General features: G+C 62.5%; 6 protein-coding genes across 6 annotated transcripts; 3 read left to right on the forward strand and 3 right to left on the reverse strand.

Moving 5' to 3' along the window:
• Window positions 1–904: 904 nt before the first annotated feature.
• Window positions 905–2,503, reverse strand: PAN0_013d4654 (uncharacterized protein; the record flags this gene model as incomplete). Its single annotated transcript, XM_014799782.1, has 6 exons — window positions 905–1,078; window positions 1,165–1,196; window positions 1,283–1,325; window positions 1,386–1,484; window positions 1,549–1,569; window positions 1,631–2,503. The coding sequence occupies 6 exons, from the start codon at window positions 2,501–2,503 to the stop codon at window positions 905–907; spliced, it is 1,242 nt and encodes a 413-aa protein (XP_014655268.1).
• Window positions 2,504–2,792: 289 nt separating this feature from the next.
• PAN0_013d4655 (serine carboxypeptidase) lies at window positions 2,793–4,636 on the reverse strand (the record flags this gene model as incomplete). Its single annotated transcript, XM_014799783.1, has 2 exons — window positions 2,793–2,948; window positions 3,020–4,636. The coding sequence occupies 2 exons, from the start codon at window positions 4,634–4,636 to the stop codon at window positions 2,793–2,795; spliced, it is 1,773 nt and encodes a 590-aa protein (XP_014655269.1).
• Window positions 4,637–5,122: 486 nt separating this feature from the next.
• PAN0_013c4656 (uncharacterized protein) lies at window positions 5,123–6,532 on the forward strand (the record flags this gene model as incomplete). Its single annotated transcript, XM_014799784.1, has 1 exon — window positions 5,123–6,532. One exon carries the CDS (start codon window positions 5,123–5,125, stop codon window positions 6,530–6,532), a length of 1,410 nt encoding a protein of 469 aa, XP_014655270.1.
• Window positions 6,533–6,954: 422 nt separating this feature from the next.
• Window positions 6,955–10,854, forward strand: PAN0_013c4657 (glutathione transferase omega-1; the record flags this gene model as incomplete). The annotated part of the gene is made up of 1 exon (XM_014799785.1): window positions 6,955–10,854. The coding sequence occupies one exon, from the start codon at window positions 6,955–6,957 to the stop codon at window positions 10,852–10,854; it is 3,900 nt and encodes a 1,299-aa protein (XP_014655271.1).
• A 23-nt stretch (window positions 10,855–10,877) lies between these two features.
• Window positions 10,878–11,912, reverse strand: PAN0_013d4658 (uncharacterized protein; the record flags this gene model as incomplete). Its single annotated transcript, XM_014799786.1, has 1 exon — window positions 10,878–11,912. The coding sequence occupies one exon, from the start codon at window positions 11,910–11,912 to the stop codon at window positions 10,878–10,880; it is 1,035 nt and encodes a 344-aa protein (XP_014655272.1).
• Window positions 11,913–14,186: 2,274 nt separating this feature from the next.
• PAN0_013c4659 (uncharacterized protein) lies at window positions 14,187–17,654 on the forward strand (the record flags this gene model as incomplete). Its single annotated transcript, XM_014799787.1, has 1 exon — window positions 14,187–17,654. The coding sequence occupies one exon, from the start codon at window positions 14,187–14,189 to the stop codon at window positions 17,652–17,654; it is 3,468 nt and encodes a 1,155-aa protein (XP_014655273.1).
• Window positions 17,655–17,694: the final 40 nt, after the last annotated feature.

The following is a 17,694-nucleotide window of genomic DNA, read 5'->3' on the forward strand; positions in this document are numbered from 1 at the left end:
GCAGTCTTTCTTTTTCAGAGTGGCCGCTTTGAGCCGCTCTCTCGCCCGTCGGCGCTCGTGGAAAGGGCAGAAGTGAGAGTCAAGTGATTCAGGAACCAATTGGGCTCGAATTCAGGCACACACACACACGCACGCACGCGCGAGCGCGCTAAATTCGATCCAATTCGGCGCTCCACCGGGCTGTGGGAAACCTCGAAATCTCGGCGAGGCGCGATCAACTCCCACGCTACACCATCGCCATCATCAGCCTCTCTTTGCCTCTTCCTCATACCAGCCCTCACCATCAGACTTTTCTCTGTGGTATTGAAGCTCGCACTTGCATTGGGAAGCGAAGGAAGTGCGGTGGTGGAAGTAGTGTCGGCGCATGAATTGGGGCGCTTGGTGTGGGTTTTTGGAGGTGGGCTTCGGAGAATGAATTTGCCAAATCCAGTTTTCCCGTCCGGTGTCTCTGCTGGCGCTTCTGAGATTTTGGGGCCCGTCGGATGCAGGCCTTTCCAAGACAACGCTGGGCCCACTTCTCTCGGTTGCGGATGCGGCCTTGGCTTTCCAAAACGACGCACGACGACGCTCGGCCTTCGCTGGTCCCCTTGCCTCGGTGCAACGCGGCCGCATCGGTGGAGCAGAACCTCGATCGAATCAACGCAACGCTAAGCGACCTGTCGCTCGGATCTCGCTTAGCCGCGCATCAACAGCCACATGTCCAAGCCGCCTTCCATCGCTGCCTTCCGCCCCATCCTCTCTCGGCCACACATCAGACGTGCGAACAATATAACATCGTGGCATCCCACCGCTAACTCGTCCCAATTCAAGTTCATCCACATCCACACCAAGCGATGTGTGTGTGTGTGTGAGAGAGAGAGAGAGAGAGCGATTGGATTTTGGTTTAGGCCAGTTTGGATTTTTTTCAAGCTCCTCTCGAAAGAGCAAAGGTGGAGGAGCAGTTGCCGTAGAAGCGCGCACGCGTTTCGCGGTAGATCGTGTTGATCCGACCATCCTTGGGTCGGATCGACGTCGGATCGGCCTCAGGTCTTGGCAGTGGAGCGGAACCATCGTATGGCCGGTCAACTCGCCACGCAGGCTGCAGTCCAAGCGTCATGATGCTCGGCGTGCGGTGGGAGGAGAATCGTCATTGTGCATCGCCTTGGCCGAACGCGACGCGTAGACCCTGAATTCGCTTCCACCCGGCTTGTCGGACACTAACTTAGTGGATGGGATGCTTGTCTATCCCCAGAAGCAGTCAGCCATAACTCTCGCACGAAGAGAAACAAAGGGGTTTACGCACTGAGGAAGTCTTCAAGCTCCGAGATCAGCGCAGGTACCTTGGCCTATAAACCAGCGTGTCAGCGGGGGGTTTCGTCAACATGGATCGTCGTGCTATGACTTACCGAACATTCCGTCTCGTCGCGTCCGACTGCACGAGCAACTACGTCCCACGCCAAGTCGTACTTGCGCGGAAACACTTCGTGGAACAACAGCATCATCTCCTACACCCACCGACACGTCAGTCATCTGTGTAGAAGTGCGGAAGTGGACTAGGGGGACACTCACTTCGCGAGTCCAGTGTCCAGTCTACAAACGCAAAGTGGTCAGCAAATGACCGCACCGAGACAATGAGGTTTTGGGTACGTACCTTTCTGGTGGGCTTGGAACGGCTGGCTTTCTTGGGGGAAGTCGTCTTGGGCGAGTTCGTGGATCCACCCACCGGCTCAGGCTGCTTAGCCCCGGCCTCGAGTGCAGGAGTCTCAGGCTGAGGGAAAGGCTCGCTGGCAGCTGGGGCGGGCTTTGGCTTTCGCTTGTACGTCTTCTCCGGCGTGACGGGCGTGGCCGCGGCCGCGATGGCCTGGACGATGCGGTCGCCCATGTTGGCCGCCACATCGCTGGGTGCGGGAACGGTGAGCTGCGACAGCGTGCGCTTGCGCTTCCTAGGCATGCCTTCGGGCGACGGAGATGCGGGCGAAGACTTGGTCGGCAGACTGTCCTGGGAACTGGCAGGCGTGCTGGCACTCGTACCACCGCTGCTCGTGGTCGAAGTGCTGGGAGAGCTGAATGAGCTCGAGGGACGTTCGTTGCGAGGGGTAGCGGGTGCGGTCGATCCACCGCGACCACGGCCTCGACCGCGACCAGTGCCCCGACCCGGAATCGCAGTGGCCCGAACAGCCGCCTTGGACGTCTCGATTGGGACTGCCGGAGGTGGGGGCGTCTCGACGAGGGGGGCCGCCGCGCGTGGAGTAGAAGGCGGGACCTCTTCGTCCTCCGAGTCCGAATTTATCTCGACAGGCGAGGTAGCTTCCTGAGTGGTGCGAACCTCGTCCTCGTTGCTGCTGGTGTCCTCGTCACTCTCGTCGTCCTGGTCGGATTCCTCTCGCGAGGGAGGCGCAGTGGGACACGTGGCCATCGGCTGCTCGTCGTCCGACGAGTGGTCCGAGTAGGCAAGATCCACGAGGTCCTCGATGTCGAATCCCTCCGACTCGTCGTCGCAGTACGAGCGCATCAGATCCTCCATATCGAAAATTCGCGCTGCTTGGATCTAGACTTGAAACGTCGAGTGGGAAGAACGTAAGAACGGTGCGGAACAGCGTTCTCATAAGTAGCCCTCTGACCCAGGGTTCGGGCCAAAGGTGCGGAACGACAAAGTGCGGAAAGGTCGTTCCGCAAATTCAACACAAAGCAAACACAAAACACGCATTAAGCTTTGCATCACATCCGCATCGCTCCGCCACGGCACGGAAAGGTTGTTCGCTCAATTGTGATTGCCAAAGTGATGGGTGAGTACGAGACGGGGGTGGGGAGGGTTAGAGGTCTTGGCCGTCGAGCCAGCGGTTGAGCATGGCAAGGGCGGCGTCGGGCTGGTCGTAGGGCACCATGTGGCCAGCCTCGTACACGGTAGCCCAGGTAAGACCTCCGCCACTCTGTGTTCGGCCCGCTTCCTTGCCATCCACAACCCATTCCTGCGCCAACGCAAACAAAGCCCAAGGTCAGGACATGCAGACGAAACGAATGAGAAAAGGGTTGTGCTTACGTAGTTCTTGGCGGATTGGAAGTGGGCGTTGGCGCTCCAGTCGAGCGTCTTGACCCACTCGTAGTTGCCGTTGTGGTTGCAGATCCAGTCAAGCGTTCCGACGTATACCAGCGCGCGCAGGCCTCGCTCAAGCAGAGCCGCAACGTTGTATCCGTTGTCATGAATCGAATCAAGCATCCTGTTGAAGCCATCACTGACGTCATCACTGCAGCTGGCAAACTTGCCGATCTGCTCTTTGGGTGCCGCACCCACAAGTTCGCGCACATCGTCACGGTCGAGGTACTTGCGAATATCATCCGTGACATCGTAGCAGAGGTTGGGTGAGAGACCGGATTTGCAATCGTCCTTAATGTTGTACGGGTTCTGTCCAGTGTAGAAGTAGGGTGCCTGGATCTCCTGAATGCACTTGTCCGTCCACATGTCGCAGGCGCTTGGGTTATATGCGTCGACGCAGTGCTCTGCTAGTAGCTTGCGACACTTGGGGACCCAGTTGGCCATACGTTTGCACGTGTCGATGCTGAGGATGGGCGCGACACCGCCACGGCGCGTGCACGTCATGTCGTAGTAGCCCGACATCTGCTTGCTAACGTCGGTGAGGCCGTTGCCGATCAGGACGCCCTTGAGGTTGATCAGTTCGTCGCGGCTGGGTTTCTTGCCCGCCTTGAGCGCCGCGCGCTCGATCTCGTGGTTGCGATCCGCCACTTCCGACGCAAAGATGGGGATGTAACGGCCACCGTACGACTCGCCAGCCATGTAAAAGTCGTTGGATCGGAAGCGGTCAAATGCCGAGAAGAAGACGCGCAGGAAGGCGTAGACGTCGCGAGCAGCCTCTTCGGTCGTGTACACCTTCTGGTCGGTCTTGGAGTAGGAGTAGCCGACACCGACGGGCTGGTCGATGAAAAACACGTTGGCGCGGTTGGTCCACGACTGCGGATGCCAGCGCGTGCCGTTGATCGGTGGGCCGGGCGAGAGCTTGCCTCCGTTCTCGGGGATGCGGCACGGACCAAGCTCCATAAACAGGCCGAGCGACGACGAGCAACCGGGTCCGCCGTTGGTCCAGAGGATCACGGGGTCCTTGGCTGGGTCCGAACGCGACTCGAAAAAGTAGAACCACAGCGACTTGCCGCCGTAGGCCGTGTCGATGTATCCGGACCACGACGTGACGGTCGGGTCGCAGAACGCGTCCGGGTCGACGTCGTGGCCCTTGAGCTCCGACACGGGCGGAGGCGCGTAGAGCTGCTTGATTCGCACCGCCACCGAGGGGAAGTCGCGATGCGTCAGCACCGTGAACTCGCCCTTCTGCGACGCGATGATCTGCTCGGCCTTGGCCGAACCGAACGCAGCCGTCGAGATGGCGTCCAGCGGAAGCTCGACGCGCGCAGGGCCGCCGAGACCCGACGACGACGTGAGCAGCGCATCCAGCTGCGCCTGTGCACTGCCCGCAGCAGCAGCGCGTGCATCGTCGGTCTCGAGGTAGCTGCCCGGGTGCGAGGGCGCGTAGCGAGAGTTGGTGCGAGCGCCAACGCCCATGTGGATCTGTCCGGCATCGATGCTGGCCGCCGACACGGTGGCAGCAAGCAGTGCGCCAAGGCACGAGAGGAATGCAAGCCCACGCATCTTTACTCTTTCTGAAAACGGCAGGTAAAGGCAGCGGTGGGATGGTGGAAGTGAGAGAGACAATGGCCAAAGCGAGAGAGGCCCAAGATAAGACGCTGGATTGGCTCAGCGAAAGAGAAGCAACGGAGCAGCATCGTCCGGCGATACCTCAAGCTCGCCCTGAATCGGGTGCGGTCCCACTTGCAGCGTTGCTGTCAGGGCGAGCCGAGCATGAGCATGCACGAGCCTCCTCGACCTCGTGAAGCGCAACCGCACCGGTCGTCGCACAAAGTCGTCACGCGCGTCAAACCTTTTTTTCCGCCCTTTCAGAGCGCCGTTTGGATTGCCGTGTAGAATGCCGGCCCCCGTGCTTGGCGGTCTAACAATCTCCAAGATTCGCCCCCGCCTCCACCTCTCGAGAGTTTTGTGGACCCTTCGTAGGCGAAAGGCTTTCTTCCGCAACACCATCTCCACACGCAGTCAGCACTCGTCACGACCACCGACACCATGTCGACGGGTCTCGCATCGCTCGCAGGATACGGCAGCGACTCTGACGATGAGGAATCGACGCCAGTGCTCCCGCCTGCATCCGCCGCTTCTTCTTCGCGCCTCACTTCGCTGCTTCCTCCACCAAAGTCGACTTCGCTCGCCGCTAAGCTTCCCGCGCCCTCCAGTGCAGCCGGCAACCCGAGATCCAGCGGAAGCTCGCTGTCCTTGCCGCCGCCCTCCGCTTCTTCGTCGACAGCGAAGCGCAAGGTCATCAAGGTTGGCTCGCTCGCTTCGCTCAACGACGGCGATGACGATGGCGAACCGGACATCGTTGCCTCGGGTGCCAAGAAGCCTCGACTTGGAATGGCCGCGTCGGGCTCAGCTTCGTCCAAGCATTCGCTGTTTGGCATGCTGCCAGCTCCCAAGCGCAGGGACGACGAGGTGCTCGCAGAGAGGAAGAAGGAGGCGCAACAGAGGAAGGCGGATAAGCTTGCGCAAGAGTCCGAGGCAGCGCCCATCGCTGCGGTGCCGATTCAGGTGCAAGAGGACTCTGTTCGAAGTCCGTCGCCAGGAGCGATGATGCCGCAAGTCGTAGAGGAGTCGGTGCAGGATTCGGACAGCAAACCCAAGGGCAAGAACAATGATGCGTTCCGAGCCATGCTTGGGCTGAAGCCGGCCGCCAAGCCGCCATCCACAAAGCCCACGCAAGAGCCAGCGCGGTCCAAACCTGTCACAGGCATCCAGCTACCACCACCACAGCCGGAGCAGCCCAGTACAACGCCAGATCCTGGCATCTCGGTTGCAAAGGTCGAGGCTGCGCCGCTCGACTTTTTTTCGCTCGAGGCCAAGCCTTCTACGCGCTCGTCGGCGATGCAATCCGGAGCCTCGTTCACGATCTCTGCCGCACCCAGCATCGACCAGCCGTTTGAGCCGGAGGAGCCGGAGGAACGCGCGGCGGAAGCCCCGCTGGACGAATATCCAGGATGGCAGCTCGACGCCGATGGGTCGTGGGTGCCTGTCACGCCCGAGGCACATGCTCAGCTGGCTGCATACGAGCAGTCGCTTGCACCGGCGCCCACAGCCACCTCCAAAGGCGCGGCCAATCTCGACGGCACGCGCGATCTGCTTGCTGCGGGCCTTACTCCTGACGACATCCGCACATTCGACGCATCGGCGGCTGCCAGGGACGCGTATTCCCGTGGCGGGGACGACGACACGGACGCCGACAAGTACGCGGCAGCCGCAGAGTTCGCAGCGGGTAACCGAGATGCGATGGCACAGAGGAAGCCAGGTATGCTCAAGGGGCTCAAGAGGGGTCAGCTCAGCAGTCTTATCAGTCTGGCCGACGAGAACAGGAGCAAGGCCGAGGAGAAGTGGAAGAGAGGCAGAGATGCCAGGGCGAGAAGGGCGAATCAGTACGGGTTCTAGGTCATCGATCCAATGCAAAGCTGCGCTGTCAAGCCAATGTGCAACGCTGTGTGTGTTGCTGGGGAGTGTGAGAAGTGTAAGGAGTGGGAAGCTGAAGTGAGGATGGGTCGTACGAGCTGAAAGGGATCGTCCGCGATCTAACAATCTGGACTTTTTTGGAAGATGCGTGCACAAGCCAGCGGCTCTTCGGAGCTTTGTGCTTGCCGTCCACTCGTTCGAATCTTGCTCATGACCCACCTTCTCATAGACCATCACTCTCTACACTTGCGCGCGCAGACGCCAGCTGTTCTGGCCGATACCCTTCCGCCTTCACCTATCTCACTGGTCGCATGTCACGATAAAACAACTATCCAAATCATCTGCTACATCGTCGCAGGGCTAGAGGGTGGTTGTAGGTCGCACCGCGGCGCCTGCCAGCAGTCATGAACGCCTTCCCGCCAGAGCTGCTCCACCATCACTTTGCGTGTATGGTGGTTGCAGGTCTTACGCCGCCTGCAAAACCAGCTTCAGCACCAGCCGCCGCGTCAAGTGCGCCGTCCGCGTCAGATGCTTCGCTGTCGGCGGATCCAGCAGCGCCGTCGCCCCCTGGACCAGCAACAGCCACTTCGGCGTCCTCGCACGCTCCCGCGGATCATCCAACTGCAGCATTCCCCGAGCTTACCAAGGCACTGCACGATATCCTTGCTTCGAGGGCACGTAACACCGTGTGGGACCCTTCGCGCGGGCGGGCGGCGGTATTCCACACGGTCTTTGCCGACCATGCGGTGCGGTTGCCACCGCTCAAAACCAAGCCGTCTGCACGCCATGTGCCACCAATCGCGTCCATCACGGCTGGCTCATCCGGCTCGGCGCCGTCCGAGTCGGCCTCGGCTGCATTCGCTGCGCTGCCGCCACGCTCGCCGCTCTCGCCGCTGCATCCCAACTCGCCGCAGTTTCCAGACGGACTGATCGCGCCCGTCTGGGTGCGCAAACATCGAGAACTCGTCCCGTCCGTATTCGTATCGCTCCACTGCCTTCCGCTCTCTACGGCACCATCGCCTCCAACGCCCGAAGAGCTCAGGAGCGCCGACGAGGAGCTCATCAGGCTCATCTCGGAGCGCAGACGCAGCCTCGCCGAACGCGGCATCAAGCTCACCATCGTGCTGCTTACGCACAAGCACATGCTCGACGATGCACAGCTCGAGGCGCGCCTCAGCTTCATCCGGCGCAGCAGCGGGCTCGACTCGCGCGCCAGCCTCTTCGTGCTCACGCCCGTCAGCAGGCCCGAGCTGGGCGAGTTTGTATCCAGCCTTCACGGCGCACTCTTTGAGCCGGCCGCCGACTACTACCGCGAGCACGCGCGCAGGGTCAAGCGCAAACGCACGCGCTACCCACCTCCGCCTTCGGTGCTGCAGCCGATCGTCACGGCGCTCGGGACACTCGCTCCCGCGGCGGGTGCGGGCGCAAAGGCGGTCTCGATGGGCGATGTGGCGTGGCTTAGCCGCGAGGGGTGGATCGTGCGCAGCGAGTACAAGCTCGGCGTGTTTGCCGAGTTGGCGGGCGACATGCACGAGGCGGGGCTGCGATACCGCGAGGCGTACGATCTGCTGTGTTGCTCGCCCACGTGCCTGTTGGGGAGTACGCTTATGCTTCCGCCGCGCACGAAGCGGTGGGCGGAAGCAAAGGTGCTGGCAGATACGCTGTGCGTGCGCATATGCAAGCTCGCACTGTATGCCGACGACGCCGAGGGCGCAGCGGCGTACTTTCGACGTCATCTGGCGCGGTTCACCGATCTGAGCACGGGTTGGGGGATTGGCGCCATGACGTTCGAGTACTGGTCGTGGCTGGGGAAGCAGTACCGCATGTTTGGCGAGCTCGTCGAGCATGCTACGAGGCAGGTGGCGGGTGCACCACTGCCTGCGTTTCAGCTCCCGGCACATGCACCGCCGCTGCCGTCGAGGCTGCTGCATCCCGATGCGCTGCCTGCATTCGCAGACGGTAGGGGCGGCGTCAATCCCCCGCCGGGCATGCTGCTGCCGAATCAAAACGCAGTGGCGGTCGCAGTCACCCCGTACGCAACGCTCCAGGGCGCAGGCGCATACTTCTATCTCGCGGCGCTGTGTACGCTCGAGCGCCGTGCGCGTTTTGTGCGGGCGGTGGCAAGCGCAGGCGGAGCGGAGGAGGAGGAGACGAGCCCGCTGGCGCACGAGCGAAAGGTCGACCATACCGCACAGATCACCGAGACGCTCACCAAGGCGTACGATGCGTTCAAGCGCGCGCGCCAGCACCGGGCTGCGCTGTTGGTGGCCGCGCGCATCGCTACCACCTACCACGACGGCGCACAGCACACCATGGCGCTCAAGTTCCTCGAGCGCATCCTGCGCAGCTACACCAAGGATGACGTGCACGACGTGCGCGCCGCGCTCGTCGAGATCGCCGCAGATGCCGCTGTAGCTGCGGGTGATTCAACCGCTGCACTCAAGATGCTCATCGAGATGCTCGACCCAAGACTGCCGATCGAGCACGAGAGAAAGAAGGCGGAAGTGCAGGCGCTCAAGACGCTCGTGCTGCAGAGCAACGATGCACAGGACCCCGTCGGCGATGGAGGCGATGACGAGCCCGAGGGGAGAGGGAATGTTGCGGTTGCGCCGGGAATGTGGAGTGTGGAGGCAGTGCTGCCTGTAGCCGAGGTGGATGTGGGCACGAGCATGGCATTCCAGGTGGTGGTGCGCAATGTGGCGGCGTTCGATGTGGCAGAGGTGGTGGGGGTCGACAGCATCGCCGTGCATGTGCGCAGCGGCGACGACGCGCGCGAGACCGTGATTCGTGCCACCTCCAGCGGCGGTTCTGCGCATGCTGGCGAGCCGATCGTAGTCGACGTGGGCGCAATCGATGCCAGCGTCGACGCGCACGCAGCACAGGCGCCGCTCAATGCAGCCCTGACTCCCGGCGGCACCATCGTACTCCAAGGCACGATCAAGCCGGACGCATCCGGACCCGTTCGCATCGACCGCATCATCCTCTGTGCGCACACTCTCACCACATCGCGCCGCGTGCACCTCGAAGCTGAGCTTGCGCTCGAAGAAGTCGGCAAGGTGGGTGGCGGGCTGTGCGAGGGCCGATGGATGCTGCCGTCGGGTCGGAGTGTAGTCGTGACGCAGCGCGCCGATCCACGCGTGGCGCACGTGCGGCCGCAGCGATTCGACGTGTCTCTCGGCGTGACGAGCACCGAGGTGGGGTATGTTGACGAGCGGATCGCGGTGCGCATTGCGGTGGGCAACAACGAGCGCACCCCGCTGGTGGCGTGGATCGATGCGACGTTGCAACCGAGCTACGACGGCGCGCACGATACGCTTTGGTGCGACATGCCGCACGCTTCGGCGACTCAGCAGTCGGTCAAGGCGATCGAGGTGGGCAGCGTGCCAGCTGGCGAGAGCCGCGAGGTGGTATTGTGGTTGACGCCAGCTCAGGCGGCGGGCGTGCGCACCGTGGATGTGGCGCTGCGTGTGGCCCGGCAGCCGGTCGAGGGAGAGGTGGATGCGATCGAGGTGGCAGCGAGTGCGAGTGGCGTGGTGCCCGTCGTGGCGCTGTTCGACGCAAAGACTTGGACCAGGGGGGCGAAGCGGGGCCAGAAGAAAGGGCTGCTCGAGTGGGAGACCGAGGTGGAGGCGGCAGAAGAACGGTTAGTGGGGTTGGACATCGAGGTGGTGGGTGGAGCGGTTGAGGTGGTTGCAGTCGAGCTGGATGGCCAAGCTCAGCCTAGCGATGCTTTGGGAGAATGGACTGCGGGGGATCGATTCAGCTTTGCGCTGGCCTCCACCGCGGCTGCTGAGTGGCGTGTGCAATGGCGTCGGTCGGACACACTCAACACGACCTTGTTCCCCGTAGTCCCCGCAGCTGACGAGGATCTGAAGACGGGGATTACAGTCACGCTGGTGTATGCGCAGCGGCAGCGGGTGCATCGTGCCTTTGATGTGGATTTGGTGGTGGACAACCACCACGCTACACGATCGTATGCGCTCGCACTCTCGCTCGACACCGACGCGAATTTCACCGCGGCCGCAACCAGACACCTCACCCTACCGCACATTCTACCCCACCAAACCGTCACTGTGCATCTGGCTCGGCTGGTCCCGCAGGCGATCGGGCGTCTCTCGCTACCAAATCTGGCAATCGCTATTCTGGACCCAGCGAATCTGCAGGCGACGCTGGCGAGTCGCAACACCAACTCGCACCAAACGGCGATCGATGAACCTCGGGACGCCATCAATCTGGCCTACTTCACCGACAAGACGAGCTCTACACGCGTCGATCAGATGCCCCGCATCGTCGTCACACTCTAAAAGCAATGCTAGACGGCGATGAATTACAGCACGTGCAGGAGTGAACGAAGCGAAGCTTTGCGTGGAACCCGCGCGGTGGTGGTGGGAGGATCGGTTTCAAGCGCGGGGTTGGCGATGCGTGTGGTGAGTTGGGCAGGGCTGACGATGCGTGCGGTGCGCGACATGAAGAGCCCGCGCGATGGCAGAAGCTTCGGCAGGGAGGGAGGAGAGGTGGAGGAAGGGGCGTGGCGTTGGGGCTCGGTGGATGAGCGGACTAGTGCGTGTGTCTCGTGGTGCCGCACTACGCTGCTCGATCTCTCCCTAACCGGGGCGGGAGGAGAGGGCAGAGGCTTTGCGGGATCGGTGTGCGGGGTCGGCGATAGGCGTCGAGCCGGATTTGGTGAGCTCGATGCGGAAGCCGTCGGCGTACCAGCTCGATCTTGAAGCTGTCCGTGCGACTTGCGTGCACAGCCTCGACCGCTGTCTCGATGCGATTCGGTACGCGTCGACGGCTGCTGGCCATCCGCCCTGATCGTGCGCTGGAGCTTGGTGGCGCGGAACCAGCTGACCATTGCAGCCGCCTCGCCAGCGTGCGCAGCCGCTTTGCGCACCGACGCCACGACGAGCGCATCGATCTTGCTGCCTCTTCCGTCGAGGTGGCGTATGAGCTCGGCCGTAAGCTCCCTTGCGCGCGCGCGGACACCCGCCAGCTGCGCCTCGAACGTCGCGGTCAGAATAGCAAGGCTTTCGGTCGAGCACTCCCCATCGCTCTGCTGCGGCGAGACGGGCGGCGTGAGCGAGACCGGCGGAGTGAGGATCGCAGTGTAGGCATCAAGCTCACCGAGGACGGATGTGGTGTCTTGCGGTCGATCGGGCGTGTCTACTCGAGCATCGCCGTGCATGAAGAGTCGGATCGCCTCCCAATTGGGTGGCTCGTCAGTGTCTGCGACGTCGAGCGATGCGCGCTGCGACCCGACCAGAGTATCGTCCACCGACGCAGCTGAGTGCGCTGCCGGCGTGGGGAACTCGCCCAGGATGTGGAAGAGCTCGTCCGACGCGAGCTTTCGTTCGGTCTGCATCGTTGCTTTGTGTCGGAGTGGTGTTATTCATCTCGTCGAGTCTGCGGAAGGAGCGGGGGGCTTATATGGAGACAAGGCTTCCCCGCATCTGATTCGACCATCTGCACAGGCCACATCGATCAGTACCTGGCTTCAAGAGTGCAGCTGTTGCGCAAGTGGTTCCTGCCCCTCATGCGTGCAAAGTGCCTGCAGAACACCGCGCAGGAACACGCTGGCTCGAGCGCCGATGAAATGACAGGCTCCCGCGAGCGAGCGCACGCAAGATCATGGATTTGACACAGGTGTCAGATAGACAATCACCCGACCGAGCCAATATAAGCTTTGCGCATCGACGGAACGGTTAGAAATGCGGACGGTGTCGACACGTTTTACGCCTGTTTTGGCGCAGCTAGAACAGGCGCAGCGTGCAGCGGGAAGAAGGCTCTCGATGCCATGTGGGATCTCTCGAGTGCCTCAATGCCTCGATATGCAAACCTGCGCAGCCACAAGATTAAGCTGCGTGGGTGCGTGTGTGGAATGCGCAAGGCGCTCAACCTTGGCATTGTATGACAAGGTTCGACGAAGGGGGGTGGGAAATTCAGCCTTGCCTGCACGTCGAACAATAGCATGCGGGAGTGCAGCGCCTTGTTCGCAGCGTCGTGGGCGATTCGCAGTGCTTGCCACAATGTGAATGGCGACCGAGCGCAGCGGCCGACAATGGAGTCAAGGTGCGCTTGCATGGCACCCCAAGTGAGATTGAGCTCAAGGCTGGGATCGATGCGAGCCAGATCGGACCCACGCTTTGACACGCGCGAATGGAGTCGTGATGGCCGCCAATTCCGAGCTTCCATTGTGCGTTACGCCAGCTGCGCGAATCGAAAGATCCGCCGAAAAATTGGCAGCGGAAAAAAGGACGGCACGAAAATCCGAATCTCGGCGCTTGCGCGGCTCAACGTTAGTCTGGCTGCTCTGAGACAGCGGGCGCGTTGGCCGAAACCTGCGCTCGCTTGGTGCGCTTCGGTCGAGACCGTTGATTTCGGCTGCACAAACTAGGCTGGCTAACACGATCTGATACCTCCTAGCCGATTCACAGCCAGCTCGACGAAGCAGCATCGGTGCTGCCGCGCATGAGACCGATTTTATGGAGATTCAACTGCAGACCGACCGACGCCAACCATGCAGTGCATCTGCAGGTTTGGACGGAAGTAGCCGTCTGCTGGTCCGAGGGCACGCGCTCTTTCACCGGCCAACCTTGCGCTGTCAACAGCTTTCGCGATCCGTCAAGTCAACATTTGTGCAAAGAGCCGTTTGGCGAGTCACTCGGGCTGCGCAGCGCTGGGCTGGGCTGTCAAGGCACCACTCACCGATTGCGTCCTGAGCCTGCAGTACAGCCGTTTTTCTTTTTTGACCCCCGCAGGCAGCAACCGGCCTCGCCCCGAGAATTAATGAAATGGGAGCGGTTTTCGTTCGTGTTTGCGAATCAGCGCGAAGCGTTGCAGCTTGGACTTGGGCTTGGCCTAGCGAACGCTTAAACCGCGGAACTGCAGCTTGCGCCTGCATGGCTGCACGGCTCCACGGCTCCACGGCTCCACGCCTGCTCGTGTGCGGCTCCTGGCTCAGGTCGGGGACCCAAGCCTGCAGTCCATGCCCTCGCTTGCGTGGGTGCTTCTCTGCAGCAACATGCACGCTCGTCGCGAACCCGCGCACCCGCGCACACACAATGACCAGTTGGCGCAACTTGCTTCCAAGGCGCAAATGGCTCCCCGAGAGAGAGAGAGACACACACAGATAGAGATGGAGAAAGGAAGAGGAAGGCTGTTTGGGATCGGGCTCAGCCGGCGACGTTGCGCGGTGAAGGGGACATGGATGCAGTGCGTCCAGGGCTGCGTCTCCGCACCTGCCTCTCGGGTGTCGGAGGTTCCGACTGTGGCGCCGGACCTGGGGCCGGACTGGACGCCCTTTTTGCTTTTGGGGCCTGTCAGAAGTCGGGCCTCCTGCGTCCTGGGCGCTGGCACAGATGAGTATGATCTCGTGTTGCTCGGTTCGTAATCATCGCCCTCATTTCGGCTCATCCGGCGACCACCATCGTCTTCCCCGACCTCATATCTCGCCCACCTGACGCAGCCTTGCTTGAGCCTCCCATCACACCGCGTATCGTAAGATCCATCGACACACTCCTTCAGGCTCTTATTGCGGTTCGGTCAGCGCCCCTTGGCTGGCGATCAGCTTCTTTCCTTCAGCACACTTGCGCCCAGCGCTGCATCGGACCTTCCGGCATCGATCAGTCCATTAGTCATGTCGCATCACCAACACCATCACCTTCATCACGCCTCGGCCATGCAGGGTGCGCCGCGGCGAGAGCACGAGCAGCAGCTCCACCAGCAACCTCATCTTCAACGCGCCCCTGCGTCCTACGAGCACCACTATCCAGCGCCGCCCGCGCACGACAGCAGCACCGCCGGCGCCTGGAGCTCGTTTGCGCCTCCCAAGCTTCCACCCCCGCGCATGCCCTCGACGCTCGCTTCGCGTGCTCCGTATGCCGATTCTGCGTCGGCGTGGATTGCCCACGACCGTCGACGCACTTCCCAGGCAGACCTGGATCAGCTCGCTTCCGAATCCACGCTGCGCAATCGCCCGCACCACTCCCACAGCGATCCGCATGCCCATCATCAGCCCTCGCCCTCCATCTATCGTCGTCCGTCCGAAGCATCCGGCGCGCATCCACGCCACGACGCTTACGAGCGCGACGCGAGCAGGACCACCGAGCTTCCGTCTCGGATGCTCTCCGACACTCGCAACGCTTCTCTTTCCGGCTCGCGTCACGCTCTCAACGCTTCTCGCGATCTCGCCGCGCAGCCCTACAACTCGGCCATGTCGCCGTACCCTGACGCGCATTCCGGTCGTTACGAGTCGCATCCGCCGCTGCCTCGCCGCCCAGACGAACGCAGCATCCATCAACGCGTACTTTCTCATGCAACCGCCGAGGCTGTCGACACCGATTCGCGCCGTCCCGACACTGCATCGTCCGCTTGGTCGTCGGTGCGATCGTCGTCGTCCGGCGTCAAGCGCTCGCCTCCGCAGCAGCATGCCCCTTACCTGCCTCCCTACGCCCGAGAAGCGCCCATCCCGGCTCACGCCCAGTCATCCTATCCTCACGACCGAGACGCCCAGGAACTCCTGCCGCACAGTGGCAAGCCAGCAGCCACGCAGCGATCCCCTCCGGCATCCGATGGCTTTGCTTCGGCGCAGCCGCCGCTCGGCGCCATTGCTCACGGCCACGCTGCGATGGCAGCCCAATCGGTCGCCGCATCCATGTCTGCACAGCACCCGATGCAGCCTAACCGCAAGCGTCTGAGGATCTCGCGCGCGTGCGACGAGTGCCGACGTCGCAAGACCCGCTGCGACATCGTCGGCGCCTTCCCAGGCGAGCCCGGCCATCCACTCACCATCTCGGGCGCCGTACCTCCGCTCGAACCCAACATGGAGCCCAAGGGCGAGATGCTCATCTTGCAGCCCTGCATGAACTGCCGCCGCAGCGAAGTGACGTGCTCCTACTCTAAGCGCCCTCTCAAGCGAGGGCCCAGCAAGGGCTATATCAAGGATCTCGAGAGGCGCCTCAACTCGCTCGAGTCCCAAATCGTCTCGGGCTCCGACCGCACCGACCAGGACACCCACGACGTTCATCAGGACGCCCTTCCGCTTAGCGCGAACGCCAGTACAGCTCCGGGTGCGCCGCCAGCAAACAAGCCAAAGATTCGCACCGAGGATCGCATCAGCAGGCTCGAGAGCGTCCTCGCGCGTCCCTCCACTGCTAAGGATGACGATGAAGATCCGCCGGCCTTCTCCGACGCCACATCCAGCGAAGTCTTTGCAGCGCAGGTCAAGACCGAGGCGAGCAGCGACGTACTGGATACCGCCTCCGGCCTTGCTTCTGAAGCAACTGCGGACCTTGAAGCTGCACGGGCGTCGTCCTCCTCTTCGCCCCGACTGGACCCGGTCGTCGCCTCAGTTGCTGCAGCGCCAAGCAGCCCGGCCAAAGCATCCTTGCCCAAACTCAACGGTACGTCGGACCGCTCCTCAGCCAGCTTGAAGGGCAAGAACAAGGACAAGGCTGCGTCGCGAGCAAACGCCCGTTCGAGTGCGTCCCAGACCGACGTCGCCGACGTCAAGGCCAAAGTCGCCGGCTCTTTCCTCCATGCCACCTTCCCAGTCATGCAGGGCCGCGCCGAGGGCGAAGGCAGCAGCAGCAGCAACAGCAACATCGCCCGTCTGGAAGACCGAGTGCTGGCAAGAGGTTTGCGTTTGCTCGTCGAGCCGGTCGAGATGGTCACTTCGCAACCGGCTTCGCGCGACGGCACGCCCGGCTCGCAGGGTGCCAAGGCGCAGCAGGCGCATGCTGTGCGCGTCGCCAACCTCATCGGCCAGGCGTCGACTGGCCTGGGTGGACTGCGCGACGAGCTGGTGGAACGGGGCCAGTCGAGCCTCGACAGCCTGCGGGCGCTGCGCAAGGTGGCGCACCGGCTGTCGGCGCAGGAGGCGGACCTGCTGATGCTCTGCCACCTCGACCACCTGCGCAACGGGCGCAACAACAACTCGGCGCTCGCCGCCGCCGTGTCCAAGCTCGGCTCGGGCGGTAATGTGCAGAACGAGCGCGAGACGTACCGGCGCCGGACGGTGCTTTTTATGCTCGATCGGTGGCATGCCGTGGCGTTTGGCACGCCGCATCTGCTCAGCGGTCGCTTTGGCATGGAGCGCGACAGCTTCCGCTCGATGAAGCTCGCCTTGAGTGATGCCGAACAGGCGGCGCTCGGCGATGCGGTATTCGAGGTGCTGCGCTGTGCGATCATGCTGGGCCAGCTGAATGACCTGGTGCAGAACAACGGCGGCTGGAAGGGTGTTTCGAAGAGCGATGTGGATGCGGTCATCCACAGCGCCATGGACGAGAACGAGCGCAGGACGGCGACCGAGGCGAGCGATGCGCGCAACGGCAGCAGGGCGGAGCACGACTCAGCCTCGAATGGTGCCGACGTCGAGGGGGGTGAGGCGGGACCGAGTCTGTTGAGCACCGAGGCGATGCGGTACAGTCTGGAGCAGGCGGTGCGGTGCTACTATGCGCTGCATACGCTGCCGAACGCGCGCGATGCGCGCATGCAGGACGTGCACCGCATGTTCAACCTGGCCGAGGCGGTGATTGTGCTGGGCACGGCCAAGACGCCGATCTCGCTGCAGGGCAAGCTGATCCAGTCTGCGATCGGGCCGACGGTGCTGGCGATTGCGGCGGTGGCGTTCTCGTGGTGCCTGCGTGTCATCTGCATGCTGGTCGCCTCGTCGCGTGCGGACGAGAGTGCCTCGACTGTCGCCTCGAGCTCCACGCCTGGCGTTGTTGAAAGTACGGCGGGGGGTGGGGAGAGCACGTTGTATCAGCTCGAGTTTTACCGGCGCAAGATGCTCGACTACGTGCGCATGTGTGGGCCCTTCTGCCTGTTTTCGGGCGGCCCACCTACGGCACCGGCGTCGTTTGCACCCGTGTACCTGCGGCTCGCGCTGTTCTTCAACAAGACCGTCTCGCTCGCCTCGCAGATGGGCTCGCTCGTCTCGCCCGAGCCGCCCAAGACGAGTCCGGTGCATCACGACCCCACCGCGCTGGGTAATGATGCAGATAACCTGCTCGACATGGGCCGCGAAATGGGCTTCCTCGGCTACGTGCTCGCCTCCACCTCCCAGTCCGAGGCATGGAACCTCCTCACCGGCTCCGCTGCCTAAGACCACCCCCGAAGATCATCGGCAATCAATGCAGTTGCTG

Source organism: Moesziomyces antarcticus, assembly GCF_000747765.1.
Source record: "Moesziomyces antarcticus DNA, scaffold: scaffold_v10013, strain JCM 10317, whole genome shotgun sequence".
In the NCBI taxonomy this organism is placed as follows: domain Eukaryota; kingdom Fungi; phylum Basidiomycota; class Ustilaginomycetes; order Ustilaginales; family Ustilaginaceae; genus Moesziomyces; species Moesziomyces antarcticus.